Source organism: Xiphophorus maculatus, chromosome 18 (assembly GCF_002775205.1).
Source record: "Xiphophorus maculatus strain JP 163 A chromosome 18, X_maculatus-5.0-male, whole genome shotgun sequence".
Lineage (NCBI taxonomy): Eukaryota > Metazoa > Chordata > Actinopteri > Cyprinodontiformes > Poeciliidae > Xiphophorus > Xiphophorus maculatus.
In genome coordinates, this window is record NC_036460.1 from 13,542,417 (window position 1) to 13,554,178 (window position 11,762).

At 38.9% G+C, this 11,762-nt stretch overlaps 1 protein-coding gene across 3 annotated transcripts; it reads left to right on the forward strand.

Moving 5' to 3' along the window:
• Nucleotides 1–8,154: 8,154 nt before the first annotated feature.
• On the forward strand, nucleotides 8,155–11,745 carry serpinh1 (serpin family H member 1). Of its 3 annotated transcripts, XM_023352116.1 has the most exons (8): nucleotides 8,155–8,281; nucleotides 8,676–8,707; nucleotides 9,576–9,719; nucleotides 9,857–10,049; nucleotides 10,163–10,433; nucleotides 10,520–10,618; nucleotides 10,707–10,939; nucleotides 11,026–11,745. In XM_023352116.1, exons 3-8 carry the CDS (start codon nucleotides 9,601–9,603, stop codon nucleotides 11,326–11,328), a joined length of 1,218 nt encoding a protein of 405 aa, XP_023207884.1. In that variant the 5' UTR covers nucleotides 8,155–8,281; nucleotides 8,676–8,707; nucleotides 9,576–9,600; the 3' UTR covers nucleotides 11,329–11,745. The 3 variants fall into 3 exon arrangements, with proteins under 3 accessions (XP_023207884.1, XP_023207885.1, XP_005817271.1); XM_023352117.1 differs by lacking the exon at nucleotides 8,676–8,707; XM_005817214.2 differs by lacking the exon at nucleotides 8,155–8,281 and having other exon boundaries at nucleotides 8,288–9,719.
• The last annotated feature ends 17 nt before the right edge of the window (nucleotides 11,746–11,762 follow it).

Consider the following 11,762-nt stretch of genomic DNA (forward strand, 5'->3'; position numbering starts at 1 on the left):
AGAACGAAATTTCGTTGCATACGGCTCAGGACAATGTTTGGAAATGTCCATGAAATAAAAGTACTTACTAATGCATCAATATTAATTGCTCAGTGTACTGAGGATAGAAATGAAAGTTGCAGATGCTTTTGACCAGTCAGACTTTTCCCTCCTCCTGAGGTGCACTGAATTGCTCATTGAGAAACACAGATGGATTGATTTTCGTAGCAGCTATACCACCTGCTGTTAGAATCAGAGATATCGTGTAATGTCAGCAGCCAGTCATCTCTGGAACATGTATCAACTCTGTTGTCGTTCCACTGTACTGGTGGATTATATTAATTATCTTTCAGTAAAATAGAAAAATAAATAAATATTCTGTGGATTGAAGAAGGAATTGCAGATACTTTGCTGTAAAGTATATGTCTCTTGCATTAACAGTCCTGAAAGACATGTTGTCCTATAGCCAACAGTAAAATTTGTTCCCTATTTGGTCTTGAAATTTACACTGTTGTCCAAAAGCTCCACCCCAAGCTGAAGGTTAAATATTTGGAATGGTCTTTCTTATAAGCAGCCATTTCCCCCTTTAGTGTGGTTTCTCAGCCAGCAACAAAAAAATATTCCGTAAAAAAGTATTGTGCTGATCAGTTAGGACGATAGCATGTGTCTAGTTAGAGAAAGTGTTCTTTTACAGATAGAGACACATGTTAAACTTAAAAAAAGAACTGATCTGTGAAATTGCAGAAAACCTTTCACATTCTTCTCCAACGAAACACTAAGAGTAGTGGTAATCCTATGCAGGTCAGCATCTGATGGAGGCAGAAGGCGTCTTGCACATCTCGACATGAATTTCTTTAAACTAATTCATTCTCTGGGTGCTATAAGGTGAATATTTGCTTTGCTTTCCTGTTAATAAGTCCTTATGTCTTGTGAATTTCAATGAATTGGATGTACCATCAGAGTCGGCTCAAGGCACAAGCGTACAACGTCTCTGATGAGGGCCCTAAAACCGTTAGAGGCTTCCCGTACATGCTTGAATGTTAACAGAAACCCTCAATCTATTTTTTTTTTTTTTTACATTTATTCACTGAGAATGAGAATATCATTGAATTTGATTTTACATTTTCTGCACATATAAAGAAACAGATTTTAGATAGTTTTATTTTTCAATTTAATATTTTAAAAAAATTGGTGAGTTCAATTTGTCAAATTGCAAAGAGTAATCTTCATTGTTAGATTATTACATGGTTACAATCTGATGCTAGGAGTTTAATGGTGTTGTTTATATTATAATGTGTTCTTGTAACTAACTGTTTAACTGTATTGTTATCAGGCCACTCTTGTCAAATAAGTTTCTGATCTCAAGTAGTTTTATCCTGGTTAAATAAAGCTAGAAGAAGAATACCCTTATCTTTGTGTTTATTACAATATCAGCAAATAACCAGTTATCTGCCCAGACAACTAAACCTGCTCCCTCTCCCAGATTTCACTAAATTGGTACCAAGATAACAAGATAATATCCAGCACTGATGTGTAGAATCATTTATTTTAATTCAAATACGTAGCTTGTCAGACTTCCAATTTTCTTTTTATAGGACTTGACCTGACATGGCAAGTAATATTTTACATTCATCACCAAGGAAACCAAAAGGCTAGTTATAGCTCCTGAAATGTAAGAATTCGTGGTTTATCAAGCTACGTCTTTCTGTTGATTTTGTGAAGAGGAAAAAATACAGGAGATTTGCATGTCTGATTTGCTTAAACTCATTTTGAACCCTTGTCATAATCACAGTGGTGGAAAATCATCAAACAACACCTAATCAGTTTGCTATACTATAATTATTGGTAATTGTGTGTCAGATAAATTCAGACACACACACAAACACACACACACACACACCTTGACATTGTCTCTACAGGTGCATTTACATGCAGGGGAGCAGGGGAAATGTTCCTCTCAGGAGGACTTCCTGTGACATATCCCTATTTGATGTGGCTGACCCAGGCTTCCCTGCTCCTCTCCCCACAGGCTGGCATTACTCAGCGGCTCCAGCTGCTTAGCTTTGTTTTGAACTCCACCCATTTTAAAATGCCAAACAGCATCCACAGACAGGGAGGGGTGGCATGGCCAGCAGGGGTCCTCCCAGCAGGTTAGGCTGCGTAACACAACAGAATTGGGCAAAGAGTTTGTGCCTGCTGCTATCAGAAAGGAGCCAGAAGATAGAAAAGCAGGAATTTATCCTTGGGGAAAAACAGGAAAGAATAGCATATTTTGACTCCAAAGATGTCCTGAGGCTTAAAATGAGGTAGAGCTGTCCTTTTGAAGATGTTCTTCTGCTAAAGGCATTGACTGGAACCTTTGGATGCAAAACTTTCAGTCAGTGAGTTTTGCAAATTGAAAAATCACACATTACTCTACAAAAGTAGCTTCACCTTTACAGCTGCAGTATGTAATTTTTTAAAAATATACATTTTTTACATATTTGATGAAACTCTCTCTATGTCATGACAGCATGGTATGAGACAAATAATTTGCAAAAAGAATTGAGCACCTCTGGCTTCTCCCAGTTCTATAAGCAGCCTATCAGATCCAGAAGGCGGGTCTTAGCACTGTCAGTCACCCCTCTTTGTGAGGCTGCTCGCCCCCCCATTTCACATCCCCTCTGCTCCTCCTGTTTATTCTGCCAATCAAGTATACAGAATGGATCAGACTGGTAGTTTTCCACCACACATTACTTTTTGCATGCAGGCTAAAAGATTTAATTTAGGATTCATCTCAGGAAATTCTTTTCCTGCACATCTCTGTTGTGTTCTTCTTACATAGCTTATGCTCATCTTTAAACAGAGCTTCCCATGGATTTCTTTCTACGATAGCTTCTTTTCACCAGACAATATTTGCAGGGCGCTCTGCTAACTGTTGTCCTTTCAACAGATTCTCCCACCAATGGTTTGGATCACGCTAACTCTGAAGGAGTTACTATGATTCTGCAGGCTGATTCTCTGATTCATGCTCTCCTTTCCTAACAGTTTTAGCTTCAACAAAAAGCTTTGAAGGTTTTCAGTTGCACCATGGTCTAGATTTCCTATATAGGATATTGTTTTATTATCTAATGCTGCTTTTAGATTTTGCAAAGGACTAAGATTCCCTAAAAAGTCTAATCAGTCTAATCAGACTCTTAGGGATGTGGTTTCATGCTTGGTCTGCATCCGTGGATCAAACATTATGCATTATGCAATGTCCATTAGAATGTCTGCCTTGAGATAATTCCACCTGAAAATTGTATATATATATATATATACTATGAATCTAAATCTGCCATTAATATGTCTAATTTTTGGGCTTAATTGGTAAAATGCTCAGTCATTAAATGGCTGTTGGAAGTTATGCTGAGAATTTTATCAATAAATGAAAAACCCTAATTTAACCATATAAAATGATTTTATAACAATATATTTAACTTAATTTACATTTTACGGTATGTTGAAAAATTAGACATTATTTTAAACCTCCATGCATGTAAAGGGTGGGATTCATCCCACGGCTTTTTGCGTCTCCTAGTGGTTGTTAATTTTCAACTCAAGCCACTCCCCCCACCGCCACCCCACCGCCAACAGCAATTTGGCACAAGTTTAAATAATTCACCTTGATCTGATGCACAAACTAAAGGCTAATACATCAATGATGAGCTTATTCACACTTTGTTAGGAGATGCAAATGGATTTTGTCGATGTAATGCAGCATATGACTATGATTACTTGCCTTGGTGACGATACTGTCAAATTTCTTCCACCAGGGGGCGGGGTTGTACTGCCTTACAGTTTTCAATAGTTTTGCCTGTCTTTAGGAATACACTCAAACGAACTGAAAATGGATCATCCACAAATAGACAATTCAACAATTCGTTCATGTTTTGAAATTCAGTTCTGCATTGTTTAAAGCCACTGAATAAAAAGATCACAGTGTCTACTCACTTTTTTTTCCCCAAAGGTTGATTGTTGTAGTATTTCTTCAATACTATACTGTAGATTTTATTTACTCTTGGTTACTATACACAAGGAACTGGCAGTTCAGTTTTCTCAGCAGTGTTGTGTATCACATTATATCTTTTTTAAATGGCCATGTTTTTAAAAAAATGAGTTCATTTCTAACAAAAGTGAACAGTCACATCATCACATGACTTACACGATGTGTTCTTGTGGATAAACTCAATTTGCCCTCCTGCATAAGCCTGTAAACTGCTGCTTGTTTGAAGTAGAGCTGTAAAGCATAAGAACAACTCAAGCTAAATTAAAAACACGCTTTAGATCAACTATAATTTGAGATGATTCTCCTCACAGTGGCATCATGTATGCAAATACTATAAAGTTCTTACTTCTTATTTACTGACTTCAATTTCACAAAGCTGAATGTTACACTATGAACCGGTCCAGCAAATAATTGATGCTCTGACGGTCAGAAGGTTGTTACTGTGCTAGTTATACACAGAACATGTTCTAGTTGTAAATATTTAAGCAAAAGCACTGGACAGAGTTCATCATTGACTGGTAGGAAACTAAAATTCACTTCTAGGGACTTAAAACTCACACACTCACGCTATGCTTTGTGTCATGTGCATGCTAACTAAAATCTGGATTAAAATACACTTGGATTGCAGTCATTTTGATCAATTCCAACACTTCAAATGCTTGCAGACTTAAAAATAAAATTTATAATTAACTAGTCACAGTTGCAGAGTTTAATGAAACCATATACTTACTCCTTATTTTAAAATGTTCTGCATTTTTTAAAGACTCACCGAGGCTCCCTACCGTTGCTGTGTAAAAAGTGGTTTCTCAAACACAAGCAGCAGATAGACTCATGAAGCTGCTCATTCATGGAGTTTTCCAGACATGCCACTTCAGAAGTTACATCACCCTGCTGAGCTGCAATGCCTCTGTCCTATTGGTTTATGTTGCCTGTTTGGCGAGCTATGCTCCTCTTCCTAGATGGAATGTTTTGTATTAACTTAAACTATTATGCATATTGATTTTGAAAGACATTAGAATATGAACTCTTTTCTCAAATCTTCAGTGGTAAGATCATGTAAGTTTTTGTTATATCGATGAAAAATTGAAATTATGTATGGTCGCTTAGCTCAACTGGTCAGAGCGTGGTGCTAATAACACCAAGGTCATGGGTTCAATCCACATATTGGCCACCTGAAACATAAAGTCTTCAGAAAATCAACACTTGGAAATAGCAGGAGGCTTTAAATTAAACCATCATGCATATTGATTTTGAAAAACATTAGAATATCACTGCGTTGGTCAAGATCATGTAAGTTTTTCTTAAGCTGATGAAAACTCAAACTTAGATATGACTGGTTAGCTCAGCTGGTCAGAGTGTGGTGCTAATAATGCCAAGGTCATGGGTTCAATCCCTATACTGGCCAATTTAAAATCTTCAGGAAATGCTGTTAAAAATAGCACAAGGCTTTAAATTAATGCAGACTCAATATTTTAGCAGATATGCCAACAGAAATTTTTAAGCATTTACAGTATGTAAAAAACATCATACATCTTTCATCACTTCTCTAAAAGAGCTCTGGATTGGTGAAATACATGTACTGTATATGGCTCGTACACAGGAAGTCATAGACTAACACATATGGAAAAGAGAAGAAGGAAGGAAAGAGTCTACAAAGCCTTTCTGTAACTCCTGAATGTTTTTAACCACCACATCCTTCTTGTCCTCCACAGGAAGTTCAAACACAAAGAACAAGCTTAAAGGAGGCCTGAATCAAAGCTTGTCACAGCTTGCCTCACATTACCGTGTGAACTTTTAGAAATACATTTATTTTCCTAAATATGTCTATTTTTCAGTACCACATCAAAACCAGCGTTTAGAGAAAGAAAGTTCCTGATCCTTGCAATGAGGATAGAGCAATGACGCCCAGATGTTGCATGAGCTCTCCTCAAACAGCATTTCTTTCTTGGAGTTATGTAAGAAGTAGCTCCTCCCTACTCCTGAAAAATGTGCAGGACACGTGCCTGACTTTTCCTACCATCAATAAACTTCTGCCTCTGAAAAAAAAGTACCCTTTTGTAAAGAAAAATGTTACATACATAATATAAACTATGTATATCAGAGTTTTGAAATTTAGATCTCAGTAGATCTAGAAACATTGTTACCCTCCCATAGACATATACAGTACAGACCAAAGGTTTGGACACACCTTTCTAATTCAATGGGTTTTCTTTATTTTCATGACTATTTATAAGGCAAGAAATCCCACTTATTAACCTGACAGGGCAGGTTGACCTATGAAGTGAAAACCATTTCAGGTGACGACCTCTTGAAGCTCATCAAGAAAATGCAGAGTGTGTGCAAAGCAGTAATCACAGCAAAAGGTTGCTACTTTGAAGAAACTAGAATATAAGGGGTATTTTCAGTTGTTTTACACTTTGTTGTTTAGTGCATATTTCCACATGTGTTATTCATAGTTTTGATGCCTTCAGTGTGAATCTACAATGTCAATAGTCATGAAAATAAAGGAAACTCATTGAATTTAAAGGTGTGTCCAAACTTTTGGTCTGTACTGTATATGTGAACCATTCATTCAAATGATAGCTGCTATGGTGACAATGAGAATGACCTCCACCATAAGGATGTTTTGCTAAAACATTTCCAAACATTTCATTTGGAAAATTCTCCTTACAACAGGAAGATTTTCCTTAAAACCTAAACGTCTCCAAGACTTTGACTTCTGAGTTAAAGTCTTCCTTTTAGGAATGTGTAATTGTTCTAGTATTAATATATTTCAACTATTACTAATATGTAAATCTTCTTTTATTGCTATGTATGTTTGTTTCTCACAAGACACTCCACACCACCAAAGAAATGCAGTCCACTAAGAGGTTGAATTTGTTGTTGACCCAAATGTTTCCTTCACTCTGTAAGCTAAGGAATTTTGGTATGAACTGTGACCCTTTTTCAGCCACATTACCCACAGAGGTGGGGGTGCTGTGTCTGTTTATATTAGGGGCGGTGATTAGTTTGGGGGGGGCTGGGGGGTTATTTGTTAAATAGCCTACCCATGCCAAGGACTGTAAGACCTTTTATTGGTGTCAGCATCTTGTGAAAAAAAGTCAATGCTGGCTAATTTTTTTAGCTTGTCTCTGGGATGATTTTCTTCCCCTAACTTCTGCAGAATGTTCTGGAAACCTCCCGAGAGAGAGAGAAAAAAACCCCACTGACATCAACTGGCATGTCAACACCATTTGCAAAAACTGTTTAAAAAACAAAAGAAAAAAAAAAAGAAGATCCAGATGACAGGATCTGTGCAGTTTCTTTGTGCATTAGGTTGATATTTAAGTCTTTTTTTAGTTGAATGAAACACATTAGGAACAAAACACTGTGGCAAGATCCTATGTTACGCTTTAGATAGATATAAATACTGATACATCAAGTTAGAAGATGAAAACATATTTTGCATTAAAATCTTGTTGCATCCAATGAAAAATGGGGGTCCAGGTTTAGGACACGTCAGCCTGCTGCTCCATTTGCTCCCCCATCCTGCAGCTAGCAGCTGGGATGGAGAGACGTGGCAGTGTGGGGGTGGGGGCAGGACTAGAGGTCTTTGCAGCTTCCCAGAGGGGTATGTGCAACTGAATGAAACTTTTGAAGTTCTAGAGATTTCAATTTGAAACCAGAGAGATACAAGTAGAATAACTGCAATAAAATTCCAACTTTTTCTCCCCATTGATCTGGAAAAGAATGTGCCTATTCAGAAACGTCCTGTGTATGTCTATAAAGAGGCATTGTTCAGGAATGATACTCAGTTCGCTTGAATTCGTATCACACATGTATACATGTATTAATAGGCTTGATTGTTTCAGGAGAAAATAGTCCAATCTTTCTTTTTTTCTCACAATTTCACCCAGTGATGAAATCAGGGTGAAATATTGAGTCATCTCTCTGCATTAGGACCGACAGACATCAGCAGCCATTGCTGAACACAAATCAGATTTTTCTTCCACTTTGTGTCTACGGATATCTTTGGAAAAAGTTTTTCAAAGCTGATCCCAGACCAGTGCAGGGGAGTTAACTTCAGCCCTCCCAGCTCTCTGGGTCCACCCTGTAATTTCAGTGGGGGACGTCCCATTCCCAACTTCCTGAGCAAACATAGACATCCTTATTTGGATATCCCAATCCCATCTTCCAGAAAATTCTCTCTAAGGATATATAGAGCCGGGGAGAGTCGTGTTTTTATGCTACCCACCAGACGCACCCGATCGGAGAGACCCTGAGAATCTGTGCCAGGTGAGAATCAAAAAATATAACCATGTTTGTTTCCAGGGAAGGAATATGGACAGTGAATCGACTTCTTTGTCTTCATGGGTTAACGTTAGAGCAGTGGGTTTGTCCTACCTTTCAGCTGTTTGCTCTCTTTAAAACTTAATATTTTTATGCAATCTGTCCCAAAATGATGATACAGTCTTTTCACATTTAACCAGATTATGCACATGAAAGTGTTTCGATGAAACGGAGTTTAGAAAATGTGTATTTCTGCTTAAAAAAAAAAAAAATCAAGTCACAGACAAATTAAATGGAGTGGAAATGAAGCATGCATATCAACACAGTGTTTGTCTAAGAGCCTGAAAAAGTCCCACTTTTTACTCTGTGGAGATTACGTCATCAACCTTTTGTCTTTCAGAATGAAAATCGCAGACATGAAAACATCTCAAGGTATCCATAAGTGAAGTTAAATCATATTGTGCCATAAATGTGAGACCATAGAGATGCAGAAAACATCTCTCTGTAAAAAGAAACAGGATGCTAGTGCAGCTGGTTATTCAAACCTTCAGGCTATGTATCTGAGTGATACATCACTCAGATACAGAGAAGGAAGCTGTAAAAGAATCACAGACTTTGGTGACTGAAAAAGTAATTTATGACTATTTAACCGACTGCATAGATTTGCAGCAGTTTGCATTAATTGCAGTTCATCCAGAAAAGTGCGAGGCATCATATTTCAGCCTTCAGTCAAAGAGAAACATGATTCTAAGGGACCGTCGCTCTCAGCTGTACCCCTCAGTGGTGATGACGTGGCAACGATCCTGCCTGCTTCTGTCTGGAGGCTTTCCAAAGCTTCTCTGTGGGCTGAATCAGCCCTGCCACCACAGTTTCCCGCCTCACTCCAAAGTACAAGTTTTTCACTGAAGATTAATTTCTTCCTGCTCATTTTTCAGTTTTCTCAACAGTTTTCGGGATTTTGTTGTTATTGAAATACAAAATTTGACAGTAAAACTGCTGGACTAGAATTTGGGTCTTGTTATCGGTAGGTTCCACAAGCCTTCCAACACATCGACTTTTGATTTTTTTGGGTGAGTCCAGGGACATTTTACAGTTTTAGCAGATAGACTAACTTAGATCAGGTTTTTTCTTGTTGGAATTGTAAGCAGAGCTACCTTATGAGCCAAGGGTCCAGTTCAATGCTCTGAAGAATCCAAAAAATAGTGAAATTGTTAAATTTAGCGTGATATCAAATGTTTTTTCTAACTTACATTTGGTTACCTTTAACCCTCTCTCTTCTTGTTTCTTCTGTTGCTTGCAGTTTGTCACACTCGAAGTGAAACAGGATGTGGATGACCACAGCTGTCGCTCTCTGTTTGCTGGCCTTCGTGGCGTCTGCAGAAGACAAGAAGCTGAGCAGCCATGCTAACACGCTAGCTGACAACAGTGCCAACTTGGCCTTCAGGTTAGCTATATGATTCAAAATGAGGGCGCAAGACAAATTAGCAAAATTGCTGCTTAAATCATTTCCAGCATTTTGAAACCTAAGTGCCATTTTCTTAGAAAATGCAATTAATGTGTTCTTCTATTCTTTTACTCCAGCTTGTACCACAAGATGGCTCAGGACAAAAATACAGACAACATTGTTGTTTCTCCTGTTGTTGTGGCGTCCTCTCTGGGGCTGGTTGCGCTCGGTGGTAAGGCCACCACTGCCTCCCAGGTGAAAACTGTCCTCAGTGCTGACAAACTCAAGGACGAGCACCTGCATGCAGGCCTGTCAGAGCTCCTCTCTGTGGTAAACAGTGCACAGAATCAAATATTTTAACTTCTCGTAGTCAAAATAAGGTTGTGTTTGAGGTCAGAGCCTCTAACGTTTGCATTAAGAGTTCACATTTTGCGTTTTACCAGGTGAGTAATCAAAAGACCCGAAACTCCACCTGGAAGATCAACAACCGCCTCTACGGCCCCAGCTCTGTCTCCTTTGCTGATGACTTTGTGAAGACCAGCAAGAAGCATTACAACTATGACCACTCAAAAATCAACTTCAGGGACAAGCGGAGCGCAGTGAACTCCATCAATGAGTGGGCAGCTAAGTCAACAGATGGCAAGCTGCCGGAGATCACCAAGGATGTGCAGAACCCAGACGGAGCCATGATTGTCAATGCCATGTTTTTCAAGCGTAAGTGCACAGATTTTTATTGCGTGGCAACAGATTCCATCTAAACCCTACCCAGGTGTGAAACTGATTTTCTTTTTAACCCACAGCTCACTGGGATGAGAGATTCCATGAAAAGATGGTTGACAACCGCGGTTTCCTGGTTACCCGCTCCTTCACTGTTGGAGTTTCTATGATGCATCGCACAGGTGAGCATTGCCATCTCTGCTTGTGATCTTGTTATGTCTTTCCAGCTGTATCCTCACATCTGATAAGACGTCTGATGTCTCCTTCCAGGTCTCTACGACTTCTATGAGGACAAAGAGAACAATCTCTACATCCTGAACATGCCTCTGGGCAAAAAGGAGGCTTCCATGATCCTCATCATGCCCTACCATTTGGAGCCCCTGGATCGCCTGGAGAAACTGCTGACGAAGAAGCAGGTAGACACTTGGCTGAGCAAGATGGAGAACAAGGCCGTGGCAATTTCCCTCCCCAAGGTCTCATTGGAAGTCAGTCACAATCTTCAGGTAAATGTTTCAGTCGGTATTTGAATCAGAGAGTTTTATAATAAGCAATCAATAGAGTCTTAAGCAGTCGTCTTTTCTTTCTGTAGAAATATTTAGCTGAGTTGGGCCTCACTGAAGCGGTGGACAAATCCAAAGCAGACCTCTCGAACATCTCAGGGAAGAAGGACCTCTACCTCTCTAACGTCTTCCATGCTTCTGCCCTGGAGCTGGACGTGGACGGAAACCCTTATGACACAAGCATCTTCGGCACAGATAAACTGAAGAACCCTAAGCTCTTCTACGTAGACCACCCCTTCATCTTCCTGGTGAAAGACAACAAGACCAACTCTATCCTGTACATCGGCAGAGTGGTTAGACCCAAAGGGGATAAAATGCGTGATGAGCTGTAATGATAAAGTTGTGAATCATGTTAGATTTAATATTTGTGAATTTTTGTCAGGAAACTGTATGCGTGAGTGTGTGGCTGTGTTTTTATTGGCGTGATTGTTACCTCAAGAGCACATTCCAATACACAATCTGTGGACTGGATATCTAAGTACACTAGTTTTTGACACTTTGAGCTTAGGAAGGAAAACACACAATAATCAGCATCAGTTGGCTCAAAAGGCAACATACTTATGTTAAGTATGATGATTTTTATTTTTAAATTTCCAAACCTGTTTTGCCAGTGCTTGTATTACCACATTCCCTGTGCTTTTTCTTGCATTATCTTTAATGTTTAAAGAAAAAAAAAGAGATCTCTGCACAAGTTTCGATTTGCAGCTCTCATTCTTTATTTTGCCACCATCTTGCACTGAAAGGTGGCAGTATATGGTGCTGTATT